This window comes from Lygodium microphyllum, chromosome 29 (assembly GCF_053477565.2).
Source record: "Lygodium microphyllum isolate KBCC chromosome 29, Lygodium_microphyllum_v1.1.10, whole genome shotgun sequence".
Taxonomy (NCBI): domain Eukaryota; kingdom Viridiplantae; phylum Streptophyta; class Polypodiopsida; order Schizaeales; family Lygodiaceae; genus Lygodium; species Lygodium microphyllum.
Window position 1 is genome coordinate 20,543,836 of NC_141163.1, and position 26,821 is coordinate 20,570,656.

A 26,821-nucleotide genomic window follows, 5' to 3' on the forward strand; every position below is an offset into this window, starting at 1 on the left:
GTAAAAAAGCTCAAGGAACAAACATCTTCTCCATAGACTCAAATATAGCATCTCAATATGAATAGTTATTCGAGCTTTGGGCTACTTGGTATATTAGAGGGATGATCTCTAACCCCACACTTTTGGCTATGAAGACAAGGGGTATTCCAAGGTAGCGAGGTGGAAAAACATTGGTAGAAGGACATCAGCAATTCATGATAAAGAGTGGGGCTGGACGTTTAAAAATGATAGCAACATGTTTCAAGGTACTCTTCCTTGCCTTCGAAGTAGCTTATGCTCTTTCAAGGTATTCTTGTTATGTTTGAAGGCAACCATATTAGCCATGGATGACAATTTCTTTGATCATAGATGGAAGTTGTGTAAGAGCTAACCTTTCAACAAGGTTTTGAATACTACTTGTATGTGATTTTTTCATGTATGAGTCAATTTTCGCAATACCCTTTCTCTTGGAAAACCAAACTCAATGAATGTATAACCTATAGTATCTCTCTCTTACACATATCAAACTTTGTCTTCCTACACCATTTGAAACTATTTGGACCAAAAGTACTTGGATAAATGGTGAGCTCGTTATCTTCTCCATTTGAGTGCCTACGATGCACATAATCTAGTTATGCACTTTCGAACAATATTGTTTGAGAAGTATGTGTTGGGCTCGTCTGAGGAGCATTTGTTGGGCCTATTGCAGTGGTTAGTGTACTCATGCTTATTTTGTGGTGATGTTGGTATCTCATGGTTCATGTGCTCAAAGCTTATTGAGAGCCCATTGGGAATCTACTTTAGGCATTGTACTATGGTATAAAATGTTGTGAGGTTTTTTTCTCTTTATCCCAAGGAGTTGCTATTATGTGGCTGGGCTTATGATGTGTTAATTTCTCTTACATGACACATGGCCCTAGTGCTATGGAGCTTTGGCATTATATTTCAAAGGGTTGATATCTTTGGAGGGTTATACCATATATTGCTCTTGGTGATTAATTAAATAAGAAGATATTCAAAGTAATTTGTAGATTCACTTTTTCTATGTGATTGATTTATATTATAATAATTGTCAAAACCTCCAAAATTTTGGACTACGATGCCCCTTTGGATGGCTAGGTGTGGTAATGGGGTTAGCTTCTTGGTTTTCCTTGCACTTATTTGAGCTTTATACCAATCCACCACACTACCTTTTGCTATAGTCCAAAAAGCCAAATTGGTGTGCAAGTTATTTGACATGGGAGCACCTGGAGTGCTCATTTGGAGCATTCTAGCATTGTGCAAGAGGATGTTTGGTAGGGTACAAATTCCTAAGGGTCCTTTAGCTCATATTCACTCCACCATCAAAGTAAGCAAGGATGTCCTTTTTCACTGACACACTTTGGATCGTGCAGTGATGAGATTTTTTATTATATCTCCAAGGGAGTGGCTAGAGCCTAGCTAATAGGTACCTAGATGCCCCTCTTGTTATGTGTGTATACAATTCTCCACAAAGGCTACAAAGGCATCTAGAGCTAGTATATTTATGTGCACATGATAGTAGCCCTTCAATCAAACTTGGTAAAACAAAGTTTATGGTTTTTAAACACATCATAGTGGATCAAGAGATTAGCATGAATGTTTGCATATGTGCAAGAGGAAATGGAGTATGTAGATTCTTATACATATCTCGTTTTTTTTTTTCACAAGGCTTAGTTTCTCTATGAGGGAGACAATCGAGATGAGATTGATGCAAGAATATACAATACCAATTGGTTTGGAGACGATGTGTTGAAAAGTATAGTTTTAGGAGCTCCACACTAAGCCATGAATATTTGATGCATTGGTCACATCCACACTCCTTTATGGAGTGCAAATTTGGGACCTAGGCGTGATCACCACAATATATTAGGTCATCCACATGACAGATGGAGATGGATGGAGAGGCCCTCCATATTCATTATTTCTGGGATGATCAAATATAAGGCTTCAATCTAACTAGCCCTTGAGTCTTCACAACAGCATCCAATGAGGTTATTGCTCAAGCTAGAGCTAGGCCCCCCATGTTCTTTTCTACATGGGACAAGATTGAGGCTATGCAATAGCATTCACTTGATGGGGGCTTTCTTGGAATCATATGTATCATCAAGGCCTCCCCATGCCATGGCTAGGTACCTCTATCACCTATGATGGTCTCAGTTTGGATTTTTAACTGTTAGCATTATTTTATTTACAGTTTCTTTCCCAAGTACTTGTCATTATACAACAAGTTGTAGCTTATGGTCTTAGGTCATTTCTTGCAGTCGTTAATAAATCTCTCTCTTTGTTTTGTGAAGATAATTGAATTAGATAGTGAATATTTACATCAGACCAACAGGTCAACATTCTCTTTGTATCTCTTACTTTGTATTACATCAAATCATCAGGTCAGCATACTCTGTCTCTCTCACTCTTTGTGAAACTAATATTTACATGAGGCCTCGGGCTCTCAAAACCACCTCTTACATGAATAGTACTAACAAATCACACAAAAGGAACAGCTAGAGTAGAGCGAACAATCGCCAGCTAAGGAGCAACAATATCGGAAAGAGCCAGGTCCACTGACATCATAGAGGAGATTCGCCATAACACTATTCCACGCACACGGGCCACATGCCCATGGATGCCCGATGCCGAATCAAAAAAAAAAAAGCAAAGCTGTCCATCTAGGGAAATAAAATAGGCAAGAACAATTTGAACTCAAAGAGGGCATAGAGGACATATTTCCCATAATCCATGAATGAATTGATAAGCGATGTTGGGTCACCAAGAACCACACACGGGAAATGAAATTCCAGATTTGTGGCGCAACAGGGCAGGAGATAGAGGTGAAGCAGTGTCTCATCACACATAGTACAGAAAACACACCGCCTAGCAGAGATCTTTCTGGCATGAAGCACTTCTCCCTTTGGAAGACCCCCCAATGAGCAGCTGCCACATGAACACTTTTCCCTAATATGAGACCTTAGACTTCCAAAGCGAGATAAATCTTTCCCGCCACTTCTTTTTATTGTCCCTACAATGTCATAACCTACTCACTTTCCCCATGACCCATCTCTTGGCTTCCACCATCTAATGATATATATGATTAGCTGACTTTTTTCCAAAATCATCAAGAAGCACAAACATCCAATGACGCCAAGGATCCAAAGGCTGTAACACATGCAAAGGAAAGAACCTCTGAAGATTGTCATATATGGACGACCAAATGTCCCTATATCCATGAGGCACCCTAAAGTACTGATGAATACGCCTAAAGGAATAAAGACGGGGCTACCCATGAATTACACCATCACGGACTGTCTTCAACCCCAACCTAGCCATTCGATTGAACTTGTCTCATTGCAAATCTTTTAGTGGCCAATCCAACAACCTTGAGGAAGCCAGTATTTCTCCTCGTAGCGAATTTTTCTCTTTAAGAATATTCGAGGGACGCCAAACTACAAAACAAAGCATCTCCTGTCAAGAAGCTATCAAATGAGAAAGGAGAAAAGATTGGGAGACCTTTAAAGGCCTTGGAGAATTAAGTGCATGCCACCAAGAAACATGAATAACCATGCTACCATGAGAGATGCCAATCTTTTCTATGAAGAATTTGGCAATGTTTGACCAAGGATGACACTGAGTGCATAGACTCTGTAACAGGGATAGTCTCAAAGCGGCCATATGCAAACTGATATCTAGGAAAGCTGCACCCCCCATCCTTTTCGGAGTGATCACATGCTGCTAGGAGATCCATACCTACCCCAAACGATTGCCTTTCTTTTTCTAGAGTATAAATCTGATAGGTTGAACTAATTCCAAAATGGATTTCTTAGTCCAAAGAATCAACGGCAAAAAGAATGAGATCATATTGATCATAATACATTGAGCTACTTTTAGTCTAACATGTAGTGGCCAACTCCGGGATTTCCAATACATGAACCTGTTATGAATTCGAGAGGCCATCCAATCCAGCAAGGCTCAGGGAGTAGCCTCCACACAAATAGGATATCCCAAGTGCCTGGTTATATTACCCCTCGTGATCACAATTCCATTCCAGCCCAAGGCCTGCAGATCATTCTCCGTACAAGAGAGAAGGTTGGATTTCTAAGTATTAATGTGAAGACCCGATGCCAAAGCAAAAATATTCCAAGCCACCATTGCCCGATTAACATTAATACGATCCGCCTTAAGGAACATAAAACAATCATCTGCCAAAGATTGACCCACAAGCTGGTCACCACCAGGAAGAGTTAAGCCAAGTATCTCACCTTGAGCTACCAACTTATCCAGTAATGAGAGCATGGGGTGAGTTACCAAAGGAAACAGCAAAGGGCTAACAAGACAGCATTGCCGAAGGGACCAAGATAAGGCAATTTCCTCCGTAATCCCTCCATTAAGAGCAATACGGACCACAGCACCCTAGCTAGTAGTATCAACTAGAGAAATCATATAGGGCCCAAAACCCATTGTGGACATTAATTGCCGTAAGAAAGGCCAACTGACATGATCAAAGGCCTTCTCAATATCCAGCTGAAGCATAACAACCTACTGGCTAGAAGCTTTGGCATAGTCAATTCCGAGCTGAACATTCAAAATGTTATGCATTATATTCTGACCTGTAAAACCGTATTGACGTGGATGAATGAGGTGCGGAAAAACTTTCTACAATCTGTTGGCAATAATTTTGGAAAATTTATATAACGATCCCATGACAGAAATGAGTCTCCATTGTTTCAAAGAGGTCGCAGAGGGAACCTTAGGCAACAACTTGATGACAGCAATCTTCCAATCCGTAGGCATCATACCAGAGTTCCACACTTGCTACCACAAGCAAGTTAATGGGTCCTTAAGCAATTGCACATGGGCTGAAAACAACTCATTAGGAACCCCATCTGAGCTTTCGACTTTTCCTTCAAGGCAAGTGAGACAGCACTTCTTCCACTTCATCTTCAGAAATATCAGCCTCCATTAGATTCACCCATTCTAGTTTGACCTGATTACTAACTAGGTCACAAATATATGTTCAAGCAGAGAGAACAGCATCGGAAAGAATCTCTTGCGGACCCAACAAGGCCCCATAAAGGTCAACAGTCATCAGAATAATAAATCTCTCTCTCTCTCTCTCTCTCTCTCTCTCTCTCTCCACGCACATGCACACATTCTTCCATTTTATAACCACCTGGAGCTCTTCCCATCCTAATCAGAACCTCATCTCGTTCAATTTACACATCACCAACAGCAGCTGCTAAGGCAGTGCCCTACAAGTAAGGAAAGTGTTTGTCTACATACATAGAAGAAGGTTGAAAGCTTTTAATAGTGGTGAACATCGAAATAGTCCCCAAAAATAATCTGATCCCCTCATAACACAGACTTCACATTGATAGACGTCACATAGAAGGCAGATGCACTTAGAAACAGGCAGAGACTTAAGTATGTACAAAGCCTTTACAGATGCAAAACAAAGAAATTCAAGACTGGGATTAACTTGAAAAGAACAGTAAATCTTCTTAAAGATGATTACCCTGGAAAGAACAGTAATCTTTTTAAAGACATGATGTCATGCTGGGATTAACTTGAAAAGAACAGTAAATCTTCTCAAAGATGATTACCCTGGAAAGAACAGTAATCTTTTTAAAGACATGTCAGTTCGATGAAAGGCAAATGAAAATCATCTCTACGAGTCCCCTCATATAACTGCATCAGGAGATGCTGTATCGCCTTAACAGATTACAGAGTAAATAATGCTAGAATGGGGGTTCTATGAACATAGCACCTTTGAAAAGGTCACATTGCTCTAGTGGCATTGTCACAAGGAACTAGCTTTTCCTTGATAATTAAATCCAAAACTCTTCGAGATGACCAGCAAAACATGGATTAGAAGCCGCAACTGCTGTACTGGATTTGTCCAGGCTCTGAAATTATCATCTGTTAATATGCTAGATTGTTAACACCAGTGCACAGGTTAAATTTCCTGTGCTAGTAAACAAACACATTCCATATCTCTGTTGAGGAAAGCTGTCAGGATGGAATCCAAACTCTCAGTTGATAAGAAGTGATGCTGTAGACATATCCGAATAACTGGCTTCTGCTAGACAAAGACCGCATGCTGGAGCTGGAGGAGCTGTAGCTCGTCTGCACATTGTGGACATTATCCGCAAAAGGCTGTCAGCTGGTGCTCTAGCTGCTGCCTCTCGTATGGATGTTGCAACAAGGACTCTCACCATCTACAAAACCAAGTGCATCCTCTTCAGTTCAGCACAAAAAACACCTCATAATGCCCTTCAAACTAAATGGACCACCCTTCTTCACCCTTTCTCTAAAACACAGGAATAGAAATGTCCAATCAGTTTTGGTGTCACTCTAGTAACCCTGATATGAAAAGGATGAGAATATAACTGTTGGTATAGGACTGCAAAAAGGGTTTGAGCTAAGTAGACTTCATACCTTGCGCAAAAATCTGTTAGCAATCAGCTCCACACACATCACTTTGGTTCTCACCTTTGAGATCTTTGTGCTCCAAGCACATAAGATTGATCAGTAAACAAGGATTTACCACAACACTTTAGAAATCACTAGAGCAATTTTCTTGTAAACAGCTTACAGTGTCCAAGACAGGCAATTCAGCAGTAGCGGCTCGGGCATGATAAATTGTGCACTCGGTTGGAGGCCCTCTGTAGGGTACAGACAGAAAATTTAAGGAATGAGAAAGGGGTCAAATGCCACAAAACTGCACAAGAGCTTATATTTACCTGCTTCTTGCTATTTTGGTGTCACGAGCAAAAACACTGTATGAAAGCTTTTGCCCTTCCAGATGTGAAAGAAGGTTATTCACAGCCACAACACTGAAAGCCGAAGGCTTTTGTTGACTATTTAAATCTTTGGTATTTACTCCAATTTTTTCTCGAAGGTCAGTACTTTCACCATATAATCTTGCACAACAATGTTGATGTGCTAGAGTATCTGCAAACTCTCCATCTTGTAGTGGAAGAATGTATACATAACGTCTCCATTGAGCAGAGAAATTAGGGTGAAAGCTGCGAGGAACCTGCTACAAACAAAACAGTTACAGTTAAGTGAAGGAAAAAATGGCCATAAACATTCCAAGAAATAATTTGTCAGATTATGAAAAATAGTGCTGTCCTTCATTTCAAAGATCTCTTGGGCAACCAACCACCCTTCAATAAATACCCATGGACCTCGGATAGTTCACCCCACCATAAAGGCCAACCATTTGTACATTTCATTAGGTACCTTCTATATAGACAACAATTTGGCTTTACACTATGATCTGGATGGTGTACCTTAGCCTGCTCTTGATGTTAGTGATTCACTGCACCTCAGTTCAGCTACTTTCATTACTCGGCTAAGGAACCTCAAAGAAGGCAACTTCCCATGAAGTTTAGTTGCGATGTGTATACAAGACATACCTCATCCACACTAACTGCTCTCAATGCTCCTGGAGCTACTTTGTTGAGAAGGGTCGTTATTTCTTCTGTATCTATATCAGTTCGCCACGTGTCTGCCCCAAAGTGCAAGGTATCATCACACGCATCAAAAGAAAGGATTACAAAGTGGAGCAAGAATTATCATGTCTGGAAGAACTAGAAGCACAGCAGTTGGTTTAAGCATTATATAGTCGAAGCTAAATTATGTATAAGGACAAACTGACCGATGCAGAAATGCACAAGATAAACAAATAAAACAAAAAACATTTTAGAACAAATATCAGATTGAGAACACATACAATGAATCAATTTCCTGAGATAACAAAATATAAAATAGGCATGGATGTAACCTTACAAAAAGAGCAAACTTGACCGATTGCATGAACACCCTTGTCAGTTCGACCTGCAACAGAAACTACTGTGTCTACTGAAGAACTGTCAGTATCGGCAGAATCTACCCTCTTTCCATCTATAAGCGTTCCCAATGCTTGCTCAATTACACTATCAACAAGTTGAAAATGATTTAGATATGGAATCAAAGGCTTAAAGAGCTACAGAGTGCTTTGCCAGCAATTCAGCATACCCTTGAACTGTAATCAAACCTGGCTGCTTTTGCCAGCCAATAAAAGCGCTCCCATCATATGCCAAAACAATTTTGTAGGTTTTCCTTTCCCACTTTCCTCCTCTAAGTTCTTTCTGAGAATACTCTGACCCAAATGATGCAGGCTTCTGAATTATTTGTTCTTTGCAAACCTGCAAGCTTGTTGAAAATAAGATGGCTTCACATGAACAATCTTCACACTAAAAACAAATCAGCATGATTCAAAGGCAAGTATGATGGCTCATCACATACAACTACCTCTACAACTCTAGCAATTTCACTTACTTTTGATTCTCCCAAAAAAGTCAAATCTGAAAGGGATAATGTACCCGCTGCAAGATACGAGTAAAATTTCAAGACATCTTCCCAAGGTCTGTTCTCTAGGCTTTGAAAAGATTCCCTGTACATAGAAATACAGGAACCACTAAATACAACTTTCAAGATGAGCACTTCACATAAAGCTCACTTTGAAATTCAAATGATATACATATACGAACAACACAAAAATCTATGATTCATTTGTTAAGCAGGACAGTCATTGAGAGAGCTATAAAAGAGGCCAGAGTTTCTGTAAGGCCTACCAGTTGTTTTGTTAAACAAATATGTTTGTGCATGAGTGTCTTGAGGTCTCACCTCTTTCCTCACCTTGTCTTGGTCAAAATGTTCTAGCTTGGGCCTTAAGTGCCATTAGTTGTGCATCTAGAGGCACTTTGTACTTCCGTTGGTGCTTAAGCAAGATGCATGTCACAATGAGAGATTCTGGCAAAGCCTGTGCACGTGGCCATGCTTATGCGCCTTTATCTATAGGGAAGAGGAAGAAGTTGGAGTCGTCTTCATACTCTTATACAAACTTTGTGGGAAAGCCTCGAGGATATCCCACGTGCTATCATGGTGGGAAGACCTCACACCTCGAGAAGCAACGCTGGAGGAAATACCCTTACCTTCGTATGTAGGAGCAAAGGGTGGATCTACATAGGAGCCTCATCTACCTCTACTTCATCATCCGGTATTACCACCAAGTTCGTGTTTCTACACATTCATCACGTGGAGGAGCCTTCTTTGCCTGTCTCCCTATTTGAGCAGCCTTGGCTCATTGACAATGGTGCATCGAGTCATATGACTCCATGAGGTGATTTGTTGCATGATCTCTATCTATCCGAGAGTATCATCACAACTAGTGACATCTCTTCAATGCCCATTAGTGGTGTTGGCACCTTGCCTCTATTGTCTCACCGTCCATCAAGCTCCATTTCAAAGGCCCTCAACATTCTACACTTGCCCTTTCCTCTTCTCTCAATTTCAGGACTTACTAGACTCGGGACTTGTGTTGTCCTTACCAAGCAAGCTGTCTTTGTTGAAGATTCTTCTACAAGAGCCACTCTTGTGACAAATTAGCAGGAGAGGGGGCTATATATGCTCCATTCCCCTTCCATTGTGCACGGCCTTCAGAGGCCAATTTCTATAAATGCACCTATTCCTGACTGTGCAACATTTATCCCACACATTCCATCATATCCCCCACCATCTCCTCTGGTGGTTTCCTCAAACCTCCCATTCCTTTCAAAGGGTGACAATATTGGTGATGTGGTTGTGGATTCCCTAGCCCTTTTGTGTTTCAAAGGGAACTTTCCAAGATTGTGAGGAGTTTCTTCAGGGCTTCCAATCTACTTTGGGCCTTTTATTTATGCAGCAACCTCTTTTATTCATCATTGAGCCCCATCCCCTACAACTTGGCCCTTGGTCCCTGTTGTTTCAATGCAACTAATAGCGATCCATTTGAGGCCTCTCTATTTCCTTTGGCCTTTGGTGGCCTTCCATTTTCTTAGATTTTTTATCTAGAGAGGAGGTCTTGTTCCTCAGCTGGGATTCTTTGTCAATGAACTTCGTCGGCATTGGCACTCTTCCTACCACCCTCAGATCCACCTCTCCTTTGGCATTCTGCCACATCCAAGATTTGAGAGGGGACGTTAGCAGCCATGTGTCTTGTATGGTTATCTCCCGTCTCTGAGCCTCAAGGCGAGGACATTAAGAGCTCTAACATTGACTTTGTCTAACATTTTATGTGCTTTAGGCACTTTAGATGGAGGTCACATTGGGCACTTTAGGCTTGGGTGGCCACATTTTGGGCTCGGCGACTCTATTACCAATTGGGAACCCAATTTGCCTATATATGTAGCCGGTCTGCTCTCTCAGTCTCATTATACGTCATTGATGCTTCGTGATCAGCCAACCCTCCTTATTGTCCCATCCCCCTGAGACCGTCTGGCACCCATACTAATGCATAGAGCTATTGTTGAGCTAACAATGCATTAGCTTCACTTAAACAGTCCCAAAACATGCTTAATTAAGGAAGAAACCTTGTTTATTTAAAAGAAATTCGTTCCTAGAGAGTGTCTATAGCACAAATGTCAAAGCAAAACAAAGTAAAAGCAAAGCTAAAAGAAAGTAAACGAGTGTACAAATGAGTGAATACAGCAGAAGACAAAAGAAGGAAAGCCTAAGGACAAAGTAGTCTAGGCCCGACTCATTAGCCTAAAAAACTGAGAATGCTAAGTAGTAAGTAGTATGAGGCTAGTATAGTGTATATTGAGGGTGCTAGCCCAAGTGTATGGTCACCATCGTGCACGGCCATTAACAAGGCTTTGCCAATGAAACTCGTGTCAAGGTAGGGAAATGGTCCTAGGTGGGGAGGCAAGAGGAGACATAGGAATGGATGCATAGAGTGCAATGGGGAGGGATTAGCAAACTAGTCACTTCATCCTTCAGGAGTATTTAAGACCATGGTTGTTGAAGCTATTTGTATGCCACATGTCCACCGACGGCTATGCTACAAGGAGTAATGCGACAACAACAAGGGGCGTAACTCCAGTTGACTATCCAAGCGGAGTGGAGGCAATCATAGCCTGCCATGGTTTCTTAGCTGGGAGACCTTGGGCCTTAGTATGACACTCCTCGTCTACATGGCCTGATCTCTAGCAATGTGTAAAATCTATTCTTTTGAGGGAGTTGTTGCCAAATGGGTTTCATTTCTTTGTTTCTATCTAAGAAAGGAGTGGCACTCTTGTTTTGCATTGCCTTTGCATATTGAGAGTTCTTGCCACCTCCATTCTTTCCTTGCGAAGAACGGGAAACCAAAACCCTCTCTAAATAAGAATGTGGGGAGGACTTCTCATGGACTTGATCACGCAACACAAGAACTGGCATTCAAACTCATAGAAGATTGGCAAGCGTGGCAACGAGATGATGTGTTGGATGAAGTGAAAATACTTTTTAGAAAGCTTCTTTAGAAAGAATGTAACTTGATCATCATCTAACTTTAATGAGCCAGTAGTGGTAAACTCAAAGCACTACGGACGATGGCAAAGCCCATGACAATGACAGAGTATGCAGCCAGCAGTCCTTGGAGAAGATGGAGAAGAATGCTGCAATCTGTGAGAACACCTACAGAAGACAGAAAAGGATAATCTACCTAAACCATCCAATGGCTAGAAATAGCCATTAATGTTGAAATCTGACTGACCACGACTGACCGACTGCTACCAGATGTCTGACTACAAAAAATGCAGTCTGACTGCCAATCTAGGCAAAAAAAACAATGAGGTGGCAGCTGCTGACCAAAACCACAGCAGTTGGAGCTGATCACAATCAGACAGGGCTGATCCAGGGGATGAACTACACACAAAACTGAATGACAAATACAATCAGAGCTCCTCTATCTTTGTCAGACTCTTGACAAAGCTCACAACCAACAGATGAGAGACTAACAGAGCAAAAATGGCAATCTAACACCCCCTCTCAGGATCTTGGGAAGGTCTAAATGTCAGAGTGCAGCGATGCGGAAGCATAGGACATAGACTGAGAGAGAGTGAACACAGAGAGGAGAGAGAGAGAGAGAAAAGAAGACAGTGTAAACACAAAAAATCTGCAGTGTAGTATGCTGTATAAGAGTGCAGAAATATACACAGGGGCAAAGGAAATATCTGCGTATGTTTCCGACTTTATGACCTCGATCTCCGTCAGCCTGAGCACAGTCTGTCTCAGCCAACAAATCTCAAGATCAGAATCTGAAGTGAATAGATCAACAATGTGCTGGAGGACTGCTATATAAAGCAGAAAGAATAGGCATAAAAAGACCAGGTCGGCTGCATTGCATTAAATGCAGCCGGCATTAAATGCAGCCGACTGCAATAAAATAGTGCCAAATAACTGTCCAACTGCACTGCCCAACTACAGGCTGCCACATGGCACCTGCGCAGACTGCTGACGTGGCACTGTACTGCCTGCTGCTGACATGTCCTCTGCCGTATGCTACTATACACTGTTGAATCAAACCCTAACTGTGCAGAAACCCTAACACAACCTATCCAGGGAATGACTAACCTCTAACACTAAAGACCCAACAACTTCATGTGATGAGGCATAGAAGCCTTGGGCAAAGGCTTCATGAAGAGATCCGCTACATTGTCCTCTATGGGAACTGCTAACTCGGAATCCACGATCCGCTCCCAAACATAATAGTATTGAACCTTGATGTGCTTCATGCAAGAATGAAACACACGATTCTTTGCTAGGGCTAAGGCACTTTGGTTGTCCATACACAACTATGTGGGTCCTCTCTATGGAAAGCCAATCTCTGGCAACATCCGATGGAGCCAAACTACCTTCACAGCTGTAGAACAAAGTGTTCAATACTATGCCTCTGGACAAGATAAGGCCACGGTAGGCTGCTTCTTACTACATGAGATAGCTCTTAATCCAAGGGAGAGAGCATAACTTGTAGTGGATCATCTCAAATCCACATCACCTACCCAATTTGAGTTTAGTCCCTCCACCAACAAAGGTCCCCCTCCATACATGATCCTGTAGGATCAAGTCCCCTGTAAGTAGCGCAACACGCGCAAAGCAACTCACCAATGAGCCTAATAGGAATCTTCATGAAAGAAAATAAAAATGCCACCCTAAAAGAGATTTTTGGCCTAGTATGGATAAGCCAGATTAGTGATCCAACAAGACACATATACTCAGTAGTATCAAGAAGGGGGTCTCTAGTAGAAACTAACTTGGACTCAAGGTCCATGGGGCACGAAATAGATAGACTAATACTTTGCCATACCAAACTCCAAAAGAAGCTCAAAGATATACCTATACTGAGAGATGAAGATGCATTGTGCCATCTAATAGATCTCCAAACCAAGGAAGTGAAGGATGCCAAGGTCCATTATGTCGAAATCCTACCGCAAGATCTTAGGAGTCTGATCAAGCTCCTATGAGTCACTCCCTATGATAATCAAGTCATCCACATACAAGAAGACTATAACACGCCTATCACCCAACAACCTTGTAATAAAGGTTAGGGTAATGATTTGATCGATGAAAGCCACTTTGTAAGAAGAATCAATCAATCCTCTGGTACCAAGTCCTAGGAGCTTGCTTTGGGCCATAGAGAGCCTTCCGTAAGTGGTAGACATGATCCTCCTTCCCCTACATATGAAAACCAAGAGGCTGCAAAACATATATCTCCTCCTCTAGGACACCGTTCAAAAAGCTAGACTTGACATCCATCTGAAAGACGCGTCAACAATGATGGGTTGCAAGTTCGCAAGAGCCAAGATAGCTCGAATAGTAGATATCCAAGCCATAGGTGCGAAAGTCTCTGAATAATCCAACCATGCTCTCTATGCAAATCCCTTGGCAACAAGCCTAGCTTTCTGTTTGTCCAAGGATCCATCAGCAAGGTTCTTAGTCTTAACGACCCACTTCACACCAATCACCTTCTACTTCTATGGACGCGGAACCAATTCCCAAGTCCGATTCCACTTGATAGAATCGAGTTTCTCCTCCATTGCATAAATATATCATACACAAGAGCCTCATCAATTGTAGTAGGCTTATGATCCTAAAGAATCTGAGACATAAGAGCCTCCCAAGTCCCTTTCCTAGACAAATACATTATAGGCATTGGAGGCCTCTCGGTCTCCCTCACAGCAAGATGAGTCTATCACCATTCTAGGGTGGTATCGATGGCTCATGGAGAAGAGATAATCAAAAAGGTGTCCTATCGACTAGAGTCTTATCTGTTGAGCTTAAAATGCACTACAAACTAATTAGCTTCTTAAAACAGCCCTATTCAACCCCTAGCAACTACTGCTAAGCTGTCGCCCAACCTCCCACTACTATCATTGATCAGCTCCCATCTGGCATCATCTTCAACCGATGCTTTGCAATCTGTTACACTCATTGGAGCATATCTACAAGTATGCAAAAATATTTAATAATACTTTGACTCCAAGTAGCAGTATCCACTTTTCTATCGAGCTAGCTCCGTGTTTAAGCCAAAGAAATCTCCTACTCTAATAACAACTCATCACCCATTTTCAAAGTTGTGTAAGAAGAAAAATGATAAGTGTACAGTCACTCGTAGCAAGAATCGCTCAAATGGTTATAGCGCCATCAAACAACACACTTTCGTGGTGATCGAGAGTGTTCCTAAAACAAGAATGTGAAGTCTACTTCCAAGACTTCAATAAACGTTATTGAAGCTCCATGTATTTATTCTAAAATTTTATCGAAAGGTTGTTTTGTTAATGCCTGTAGTTGCAATGGTTGCTCTGTTAATAAAATTGTATTTGATCCACATGATCTTTTAAAGGACACTGGGCGTATTATAGCCAAGAAGTTACAGTCTGTTCCATAACAACTGTACTCACAATTTTCTTTCTTCTCGATTGGTGTAGAAATTACAACTCCACACGATACCCGCTGACCAAGCTTACCATGTTCATTGTGCGAAGGGCCCTACTGTGGACCGCTAGGATCATATGGTACCGAGTTTGGATCTTTCGATCCACTAGTATCATCAACTTATGGACTTCCTCAATTTAACACTTTATTATCTATATGTAAATTTGAGTATGATAAAAATTTATTTCTCTCATAATATTTCATTTGAGGATTGCATGTTATATAGCTTGTTTCATATTACTTTGTTATCTCCTTATCTATTCCTCTATACGTGGCCAGACCTTATTTTTTAAACAACAAAGAACCCATTCAATTAATTACTTTCATACCTCTTGTTAATTTGAGTAGTAAAACATTGTATTAAAATATCACTCTTATAAAAACCCTCCTGGGGAAAATTTCTGCCTCCACTTCCTCCTTTAACCCTTCCTTCTCAACAACATTATCCTTGGACCTTACCAAGCACTTTGGTCTTTCCAATCTTAGTAGTATGCCTTAAGTAGATGCACAGTCTTCTCCTTGAATTTCACTCATAACTACAACACTTTGACTTCGCATCAGAGCAGTGGGCACACTTAACTAACCACTATGTGGGTCGCGATAGGACCCATCATATAAACCTCAACCATGAGCTTCAAACTTTCAGAATCATTAACTGGGATGATCTTAAGATCAAGTTTACTAAATATCGGCGACGTCTTGCTAAATTCCCTACCATGGGGACTCCCAAGTCCTTTGACAACTAGGTCATTTTTAACAAGCTACCAAGGAAATACCATCATTTTGTGTACCAAGTGATCTCACAACCCACTATGTCCACATTTTACAAAGTTGGGTGTCAACTATTATGTTACACTCTACTATTCAATCAATTTCATTGCATGTTATCTATAAAGGGAACTTGTTGCTTCTTCTTAGAAGGAGCAACAAGGGAAAGGCAAGAAACTTCAAAATTCCACTTAAAACTCAAATCAAAATCAAAGCCAAGCTAGTGAGTCATAAGGAACTTCCAATCAATGCTCAAATCCGGGTGGCAAAATCTACCTAAGAAAAATATATATTCTCAACATTGTCACAAGGCTAGCTATTTTGATAATCAAAGCAGTCAGAAACACCAGAAACATTTGGAAACAAAATGTTAGGACCGTCTTTCGCAAGTTTCTTTCAAGAGGGGGTAAAATAAGAAACGCGGGTTTTTTTATATAGATATTTTCAATAGTTTTGACTAGGGAAAGAGATTCTAAACCTCTATGGAACTCTCTCTTAAACAAAGAATGGCCAATTGAGCTTAAGTGATAATAGAGTCAATTGAGAATAATACCTTACATATCCATGATCCATTATTAACTTGTCACTTATGTCAAAGTTAGTCTAGCTATACTATGGTTTAGAACTCAAACATTATGCTTCATATATATCATACAAAGAAAATTGAAATAAACATGTAAATAGTCTATCTACAATAGAGACTGAGTCAAGTTGCAACATCATGATTCTCATTTCAAAACAGACTGTCAAAATGTCGAAATCAAGAATGAATCATAATATATCATAAATAACTCATAAATGAGACTAAAGTCGTTTAAAAATCAACTTTCAAGACAAGAATAGAAACTAGAAGTTCAATAACTAAACAAAATCACAAAAAATCAATCTCTCATCCAAAACCTTGAGCCATCACGAGTCATTACACATCATCATTATCATGTTTAATATTGCCCAATTGTTTTTATGAAAAAAACCATGTTTTGGGTTCCAACTCACCTTAAAAAAACCTTATTTTTTACTCTCCAAAACGTTTCTTACTTTAAGAAATGTTTCATAAGTTTCAAACTGAAAGAAGCGTGTTTCTTAGCTACTATGTTGACAAATGAGTATCAATCAAAGGCAAGAGGCACACAAGTAAAATTCAAGAATCGAATCCTTGCCCTCAGTTGAGTAAACCCCCGATAAGAAAGGCAAGGTAGTAGCAACTAAAATCGTGAACAATAGCAAGGCCAAACCCACACTACAATCTACCACTAATCAACCATCACAATCAACATCATTCTCAACTCCAAAGGGCATATCTCACTATCTACAGAAGCCCACATTGTCTCTTTAAAGCCATTTGAGGATGCGAGCCTTGTACATATTAGTGAGTTATCTTCTAACAAGGTGACTACAAAGGCCCACTCTCCTCAACTTAGCACCTCTTTGCCTACTTGAATTGTAGATATGGAGCCACATATCACGTGACCCCCATCCAAGACATTTTTCTTATTGAAGCCTCTTCAACAATGTCGGTGATGATGGACAGTAACTTAGCTTGAGAGACTGAACACGACACTAGAGTGAGTGTGTGTGGTCACAACTCGACACTTGATTGATTACAAGAGTGAGGTACAAAGTACCAAGTACAATCCTTAGACTTTAGGGTTGTGTAAGTAACTTAAAGTGTGTTCACACACAAATATGTATATGCGGTAAGTGACCGAAATGTGTAACATAAATACACATATGAAAAATAATGTGACTGGGAAAAAAAACCTCTTATATAGAGCAAAAAGTAACCCAATGTTCTATGTGTGGATCACTGACACTCCTATGTGAGCATAGGTGTGAGTAAAACCCAACAAACACCCCTAGAGTGATAAGTGATCAGCATACAAGTATCATCCACCAAAGGATCAAATTTAAAGCAGTGTGAAATGCTTCAAATTTGTCGCAAATAGCTTTGGTAAAGATGTTTATCACATTGTTGTTGGTAGGACAGTAAACAAGGTTGATATCCCTTGCATGTAGCCTCTCTCTAACAAAGTGATAATGTATCTCAATGTGTTTCGTGCGTGCATCAAACAATGGGTTCTGTGCCATTGCAATGGCACTCTAACTATCAGTAAACAAAGGAGTAGGCTCTATAACAGATACATCAAAATCAGCCAATAAGCATCTCAGTCATATACATTCAACTATCGTAGTGAAAGTTGCCTTGTATTCAATTTCATAAGACAATGTGACAACAATGGATTGTTTCTTGCTAAGCCAAGAAATCCAAGAAGAGGCAAGAAAAAAACAATTTCCACTTGTAGAGTAACGAGAATCAAAATCTCTAGCCCAATAGCATGTAACTGCAATGGCCCCCCTCGCATAAAGCAATCCAAGAGTCCTATTGCCTTGCAAGTAACGAAAAACATGCTTTACAACTTGCCATTGTGACATGCATGGGCTATGCATATATTTTCTTAAGGCCAAAACTGCAAAGTGAATATATGGCCTTGTTTTGCATAAATAAATAAGGCACCCAACTGTTGGAGCACATGTATGAATGTCAAACATATCCTTGTCATCATGCAACAACAGCTTAAGTCCAATCTCCATCTATGTACTTACTAGCTTGCAATCCTAGAAGCCAAATCTCTCAAGGAGTTTAACAATATATCTGGACTATGACAATCCAATGCATCTAGTATCATGAATAAATTGAATGCCTAAATGGTAATGCAAAGGCTCCAAATCTAACATGTCAAAAGTTTGCTGTAATTTTTTCTTAAATGTTGAAATTTGAGTAGCATGTGGCCCTATGAGCAAAAGATCATAGACATAAAGACAAATGACCAGTAAGGATCTCCTCTCTTTGCATACATAAAGAGTAGACTTTAATGGGCTGTTGATGAACCCTTGATTGAATAGAAAGGCATCAATTTTGGTATAGCAAGCTCATGAAGCTTGTTTCAAACCATACAAAACCTTCTTTAACTTGCATACAAAGTGTTTAGATTCTTTAACTGCAAAACCCATGGGCTACTAAACATATACTTCTTCTTGAAGTTCCCTATGTAAAAATGCACAATCCAACCATAATGGGTAGCCAATGCAACCATGCATCTGATAGTGGTCCTGCGAGATGTAGGAGCAAATGTCTCCTCATAATCAATGCCCTTCTTTTGCGCATAGCCTTTTACCACAAGTCCAACCTTGTACTTATCAATGGATCCATCTACTTTTCGCTTCAGCTTATAGATCCATTTAGTACCAATGACTTTCTTTCCAATAGGCAATGTAACTAAATCCCATGTTGAATTCTTCATGCTAGAATCATATTCAGCTTGCATTGCTGCCATCCTATGCACACTATATTGTGCATCATCAAAAGAACCGGGCTCATCATCATCAAGTGTATTTGTTGCCATAACAAATTCCATAGCATTAGCATGATCATGCAAACTTGTTTGTCTTCGAGTACGACTAGCAAGAGGAGCATCCAAATGACTATCTTGTAGAGTTTGCAAGTACCATCTAGGTATGTGTCTAGCCTCTTGACTGTGTATATGCTCTTGATGAACCAAATGTTCAACATCTTGCTAAATATTTAGATCAGCCATAGGTTGAATTTCTACATTATTTTATGGAGCAACTAGCTGAACATTTTGTTCATTTAATGAAGCTTCAACAGTATCATCAAAAGAAATAGGCACTAGCCCTTCAAAAACATCTTTTGCAACTTGATATGTGTCATAACCAGTTAGAGATAATTTTGATTTTTCATCAAAATTCACATCTCTACTAACAAAAACTTTCTTGGAAACAGGATCATATAGTCTATATCCTCTGCTCTCACTACTATACCCCACAAATATGCACTTACCAGTCTTATTATACTTTGGGAATATGAGTATATGCAAAATACCCAAAAGTACGAAAGTGACCAATTGAAGGTTTACAGCTGTTCCAAGAGTCAAAAGGTGTTATATTCTTCAATGCCTTAGTAGGACACCTATTCAAAACGTAACTAGTACACATAATTACTTCCATCCAAAACCCATGTGGCAATTTTTTAGCTTTTAGCATACATCTGGCCATCTCCATGAGTGACCAATTATTCCTTTCTACAACTCCATTCTACTGTGGAGTATATGCAATAGTATATTGATGTGCAATGCCTTTTTGCTTTAAAAATTTATTCAACGAGAAAGACATATATTCCCCCTCTCGGTCCAAACAGAGAGTCTTAATCTAACAACTAGATTCATTTTCCACAAGTATAGTAAAAGCCAAAAATGCATCATACACTTCTAAATTTTTAACCAATAAATAAACCCAACAAAAATGTGTAATATCATCAATGAAAGTGACAAGGTAATAACATCCACCCAATGACTTTATCTGCATGGATCCACATACATCTGAATGCACAATCTGCAATCTAGCCATAACTTTAAAGGCAACATCACGAGGAAAAGAAAACTGATGCATTTTTTCCAAAATGCATCCCTCGCAAACGTGCTCAAGAGGTCTCTCCAAGATAGATAAGCCTTCCAATATCTGAGTACCCCCTGCATAAGCATCAAACTACTATAATTCACATCCCCATATAAGCATGCCATAACTTTGCCTATGACATAATAGGAGTAAGAGTGGATGCTAAATAAACTAATTGATCAACCAAGTGAGCATCTAACTCATAAAGTCCATGACATAATGTGCCAGTGAGTACCAAAGTCAAGAATTCCTTATCCCTAACCATGTATTTATCATCATCAGAAGTGACTTGCATTCCACATTTTGCTAAAGAAGAAATAAATAATAAACTCTTCTTTATCCTTGGCACATATAAAGCATCTTGTAAGTGGAGAGTGGAGCCATCGATGGTTTTCAAAACAATCTCTCCAACTCCTCTAACAAGATAAGATGCATTGTTGGCACATTACATTGATTTGCCAACAAGAGTTACAACAACATAAGTAAACAAATCCCTGCAGAATGTAATGTGCTTAGAACCACCACTATCAAAGAATCAAGTGCTAGCATCCTCTATAGAACTTAATGCTCTATCTGCCTAAGAAGAATCATAACTGCAAGTATAAAACAATAGTCATAATGACAAATGACACAGACTCTATAGCAGCAGCAGTAAAAGGTACATCTGAAACTGCTATCCCAAACTCCTTTTTCTCCTTGGTAATACGTTTCTTGCATTCTATGATATAACGACCTAGCTTTTTACAATAATGACACTTGCCCTTCTTGGCTTGTGTACCCCCCTGCTTCTTGTTGTTCTATAAAGTTTCAAAACTTCCAAAACTCTCCAAAGCATTCTTAGACTAATTGCCCTTAGAAAAGTAAGTGGTTGCCTAGAAACCCACATTGTAAGATTCAATGCCATATAAAAGACCAAATAGTAAGATGGCAATGAGTTCAAAGTCATAGAAATCGTCCGAGCATCAGAATAATACTCATCTATGTTCATCAACTCCTCGCATAAGTCCTGAAATTTATTAAGGTGATTATACATAGCATCACCTTCTTCCATCTTCACATTTTCAAGCTCCTTCTTCAAAAAAAAAATGCAAGTATCATTTTTCCCAACAAACATATGCTCAAGTGCAAGCCATGCTACTCGTGTAGCAGCAGTAAAACGGATATGCGAGATTATTGACCACTGAACTTCTAATGCAACAAGTGACAATGCTTGGGGCATCCCTAGTGTCCCAAGCCTCTTGTACAACTGTTTTTTGGGTGGTGGCTAAGTGGCAGGTTGCATTTGACTACGACCTCCTTGTGGAGGAGTTACAGGAGCCAAATCACCAAAATATACTTCTTCCCCACTGACATAATCCCAAAGATTTTTTGCAACAAGCACATTCTTCATCATGAATGACCACAAAGATTAGTTGTTGCTATCCAATCTATCCTCGTTTGATACATAAGTGAAGACATCACTTTGTCCTTGATTTGCCATGATAAATATCACTCTTCCGAATGCACAAGAGCGATAACAAAAGCTGGCCTGAACTGGAAATCTGCAAATCTCCAAAAATTACAGCAAATACCAAGCTCTAATCAGCTAAATCATGTCCCATTTGACCACTACCACCTCAATGTGCTGAAATTTTTCAGATTTCAGCAAGCAATGCACTGCCCAATGCAATAAGACTGCTCAGCAGCACTAAAAACACGAAAGCCCCAAAATTTGACCATCCAATGTGCATAATTTCAGTCAAATTCAGAGTGAAACCACAATACATGTGCCAATGTCTATCAAAGACACAAAAGCCCCAAATTTGTGACCCAAATGCCTGCAAATTTCTGCAATTTGTGCACTGAAGCAGTTGTTGAAGCAGAAATTGACCTTTCCCTGCAAAAGCCCTTTGCTTTGGCTCTGAAATTCTGAATAAAATAATAGAATATACTTGTGGCAGCTGATGACGTTGTAGTCTGGGACTGTTCAGATCTAGAGGCGATGACTGCAGAGCCAGAAAGATAATGACATGGCAGTCAACTGCAGACTGCAGAGACTGCGCAGGAACCATGGTGAAGTGGCAAGGCAGAGTTGGTGAAAGGGTTGGTGGAGTAGCTGGCGGAGCTGTCCAGAACAGGTAGGCAGAGCTAGCGCAAATCTGGTGGCAGAGCTGCTGCAAAGCTGGTAGGCGTGGCTGGAGCTGAGCTGGTGGGCAGGGACTGCAGGGCAGTGGCGGCCAAGTTGGCTGCAAGGCAGCAGCTGAGGTGGCTTTGATACCAATTGTTGGTGCTGATGGACAGCAGCTCAGCTTGAGAGAGTGAACATGAGAGTAGAGAGAGTGTGTGGTCACGGCTTGATGCTTGATTGATTGCAAAAGTGAGGTACAAAGTACAAAGTACAACCTTTAGACTTTAGCGTTGTGTGACTTAAAGTGCATTCACACACAGATGTGTGTAATGTGCAGTAAGCGACCAAAATGTGTAACATAAATACACAGTTGAAAAATAATGTGACTGGGGAAAAAAACCTCTTATGGAGAGTAAAAAGGTGCCCCAGTGTCCTACGTGCGGATCACAAACACTCCTCTGTGAGCATAGACGTATGTAAAACCCAACAATCAAAGCATGTCTAGGTCAAGAACAACTCCTCGATCAAGATTCGAGCTCAAAGTCCTATTGCTACAAACCAAGGTCCTAATCTCACTACACTAGACAATGTGTACTATGTCCCCCCCACCTTAGAGTGAACCTTTTATCCATTCAGCACCTTTGCCAATTGGGCTGTGCAGTTTTCTTCACAGCAACCATAGTCGAGGTCTTAGACTCTCTCACCGGTTTAGCAATTGCTCGTGGCAAAGTATAGCCTAGTGGCCTTTACAAGATGACTCGCTTTCTTTCTCAACCAACAACACAGGGATCAAAGTTCCATAGTTTCTAGGTTTTAGCCACCACACGAGAGCCTATGAACAATGAGCATCTATGGTATTATCACTTAGGGCATCCCGAGTATAACTCCCTTTATGACTTGTCATGCCATCAAATGGTTGAGGGCCTTTTCTGTCTAAAACCTTCCAAAGATGTTTGCAAAGCCTGTCAACTCAGGAAATAGCACCGCACTCCATTTCCTTAGCAAACCACACATAGAGCAAAGGCACCCCTATGGTTGATCCATATTGATTTTTACAATCTAGTGAAATGGGTTCAAGTCATGATAATTCTTCACACTCTACAAGTTCATAAAGCATTAGGGAAGATCCAATTCCTAATCTTAGAATGGGCATGCAACATGGGCAGCACGCTGAAAATGTGGGTTTTGACAAGAAGCAGATGGCCTCAAAATGCTAATGGCCAACGAAAGGAATGTCAGAGAGAGAACTAGGGAGAGAGAAAGAGGAGAGAGAAGACTGTAGAAGAGAGAGAAGAGTGACGAGGAGAGAGAGACTAGATTTAGAGAGAGAAAGACAGGAAAGAGGGAGAAGCCATAGAAGCTGTGAGCAAGATGGGAGAGAAAGACTGTAATTGTATTAATGTGTCAAAAAGATCTGTAAAATTACATATCCTCTCCTTTTATACCAATATCAGTGTGACATGGCATAATACCAATGTTATTTACACTAAATCCTTATTCCCAGCTTCTTACAATCCATCCCTTCCCAAAAGTTTTTGCCCTTAAAAACAAACCTGGAAATAACTAGAAAAAGATGGATAGAACAGAGTACTACTCTGTTTTTACAGCTTTACAAATGAAAAATGAATGAAGTATGACCAACTACATGAGCTGAAATTGAAGAACGGAAGTAAGCCCCAGCTATATACATGATTTGGAGTACTTCAGAAGCATATGGAGCCATAAAGTCTTCAACTAATAATCTCAAAACAAAGTAGACAGCTTGCTGTGTAAACAGACCCTGCTGGACCAAATCTGCCATAACTTCTAGTAGAAGTGTCCGAATGGGACGTACCATATATCAAAACGAAGCTCTTGAAGAGTACTTTAAGCCCATGTAGATAGCTTAATTCTGAAAATTAGGCACGATAAAGCTGTTCTAAAACAGCGTGCTGTCCAGAACCAGTCTGCATCATTACTAGCTCCAGAGTCCATAAGCAATAGGCTTCAGCCACCAATGTATCTCTCAAGAAAGGAAACTCATCCAATATAGAATCAGGTCTCCAAGAAGCTTCTTCAGGTGTTAAACCTCTCCATTTGATCAAATATTCCACAATAGAACGTGATCGAAGCTTCTTTTCACGCTGACCTATAGCAGTCTCTGGGATATACTGAATAAGACCGTCTTCATCAATAGGTGGCAGTTCATCAACTACATCCACTGGATCACCATAATAGGGCTTGAGCTGACTAACATGGAAGACATTATGAATCTTTGTAGAAGAGAGAAGCTCTAGTCTGTATGCTAAATCTCCAATTCGCTTAAGGATCCGGTAAGAGCCATAAAACCTGTAGGCAAGCTTATTACTAGATCCATCTTTTAATGTAGAGTACTTGGATTTGGGTACCTTCAACAAAACCAGCTCTCCTTCTTGGAACTCTAAGGGCCTCATCTTCTCATCAGCATACATCTTCATTTGATCTTGAGCCTTCCTTAGATTCACCTTACATTGCTGAAGAAGGGTCTGCATTCTTTCCAACTCTTCCTTCCCATGGGGATTGATCTTTTCATTAAAGATGACTGTGGGTAAGGGCACCTTGTAACCATACAAAGCCTCAAAGGGTGAAACTCCTATGCTCGCATGAGTAGAATTGTTATAAGCAAACTCAGCCAAGTGTAACCAAGAATCCCATGAGGTTTGGACATCATAGCAAAAATGGCGAAGATAAGTCTCCAACCATTTATTAACTCTTTCTATCTATCCATCAGTTTGAGGATGATAAGCCATAGATGGAGCCAATTTAGTGCCCATAGATGTAAACACCACCTGCCAAAAGTTACTCATAAACTTTGAGTCTCTATCATGGACAATCACCTGCGCTAATCCATGTAGTCTAAAAATTTGCTCCATAAACTGGCTGGCCACTTGAGAAGCAGTAAACTGAATCTTGGTTGGAATAAAATGGGCTACCTTGGTGAGTCTGTCTACCACCACATAAATACTATTCCATCCCTTCTTGGTAGTAGGTAAGCCAATAATGAAATCCATAGTAATATGAGTCCATTTACCAGTAGGAATAGACAATGGCTGTAACAAATCTCCTGGCTTATGGGTGTTGTCCTTATTCTGCTGACAAGGCATACACTTCATAACAAAGTCCTTGACATCTTTCCACAATCCTTTCCAATAAAAGCTTTTACTAATCCTGTCATAGGTCTTGAAAACTCCTAAATGTCCAGCTAGAGGCGAAGAATGTAGCTCCTCCATAATTTTCCGCTTAAAAGAAGAAGTAGAGGGAATAACAATCTTGCTTTTCAACCAAATAAGACCATTTTTAAGCTGGTAATGCGAGTTTTCTTCCATAGGACCTTGCTGTAATTTCTGAAAAATTTGAGTGAATTCCTCATCTAGAAGATAGGCCTCCTGTAATTTTTCAATCCAGTCATTATGCAATTCTGTCATAGCTGAAACTTTGCAGGCCCACATACGAGAAAGAGAATCAGCCACTATATTATCTTTGCCCCTTGTATGAGTAATGTCAAAATCATAATTTTGTAATGTAGCTACCGAACGACATTGCTTTGGAGTAAGATTGGACTGAGTAAGGAAATACTTAAGTACCCTGTGATCACTATGTACTCTGAATCGGCTGTCATATAAGTAATGGTGCCACTTTTTGATTGCATGCAAAATAGCCAATATCTCCTGGTCATAAACATTCATGGCCTTTTTTTTTATCTATAAGCTTACGACTCTCAAATGCAATTACTCCATGCTCCTGAAGCAAAACAGCCCCAATGCCACGGCCACTAGCATCACACTGTATAGTAAATTCTTTGGAGAAGTCCGGGCATACTAAGATAGGAGCAGAGGTAAGGAGTTCCTTTAATTGGTTGAAACTGCTATCTGCAAAAGCATCCCAAAAGAAAGCCTCCTTCTTCAATCTATCAATCAAAGGAGCTGCAATTGCCGCATAATGCTTAATAAATCGGCGATAGAATGAAGATAAACCAAGGAATCCTCTAAGAGAGGTAGTAATAGTAGGCGTTGGCCAATCTTTTATACATTGCACCTTCTTGGGATCAACTTGTATTCCTTTTTCACTGACAATATGTCCCAAGTATTCCACTTCAGTCTACATGAAAGAACACTTCTTCTCCTTAGCAAAAAGCCTATGATATCTCAATACATCAAAAACCCTCCTCATATGTGCCAAGTGATCCTGTAAAGTCTTGTTGTAGATCAAAATGTCGTCAAAGAACACCAAGACAAACTGAAAGAGGAAAGGTTGTAAAATCTTATTCATCAGGCTTTGGAAGGTAGCTGGAGCGTTTGTAAGCCCAAATGGCATCACTAAGAAATGATAGAGCCCACGATCAATCCTGAAAGCAGTCTTGACTTCATCACCCTCTCGCATGCGAATCTAATGATACCCTGACCTCAAATCAATCTTCGTAAAAAATCGAGCCCCCTTAAGGTCATCAAGCAAATCATCGATCCTGGGTATAGGATACCTGTTCTTCATTGTGGTTTTATTGAGATCCCTATAGTCAATGCACATTCTGAAAGATCCATCTTTCTTTTTGACTAACAAGACTGGGGATGCATAAGGTAAAGAACTTGGTTCAATGAATCCCATTTCAAGAAGTTCCTTGATTTGCTTGGCTACTTCCTCTCGTTCACACTTTGATAATCTGTAAGGTGGCTTATTGATTGTCTTTGA

At 40.2% G+C, this 26,821-nt stretch overlaps 1 protein-coding gene across 3 annotated transcripts in view; it reads right to left on the reverse strand.

The window, feature by feature from the left end:
- Positions 1-5,587: 5,587 nt before the first annotated feature.
- The window catches only part of LOC148010435 (Pseudouridine synthase family protein), a 29,109-nt gene continuing 7,875 nt past the window's right edge, over positions 5,588-26,821 (reverse strand). For 2 of the 3 annotated variants that reach the window (XM_087671301.1, XM_087671299.1), the window contains 8 exons: positions 8,314-8,428; positions 8,011-8,180; positions 7,783-7,928; positions 7,410-7,501; positions 6,732-7,030; positions 6,584-6,653; positions 6,427-6,489; positions 5,588-6,206 (listed from right to left, as the gene is read on the reverse strand). In XM_087671301.1, the coding sequence (XP_087527427.1) occupies positions 6,021-6,206; positions 6,427-6,489; positions 6,584-6,653; positions 6,732-7,030; positions 7,410-7,501; positions 7,783-7,928; positions 8,011-8,180; positions 8,314-8,428 (1,141 nt within the window). In that variant the 3' untranslated portion in view covers positions 5,588-6,020. The remainder of the gene's footprint in view (positions 6,207-6,426; positions 6,490-6,583; positions 6,654-6,731; positions 7,031-7,409; positions 7,502-7,782; positions 7,929-8,010; positions 8,181-8,313; positions 8,429-26,821) is intronic. The other variant, XM_087671300.1, reaches the window with a different exon arrangement.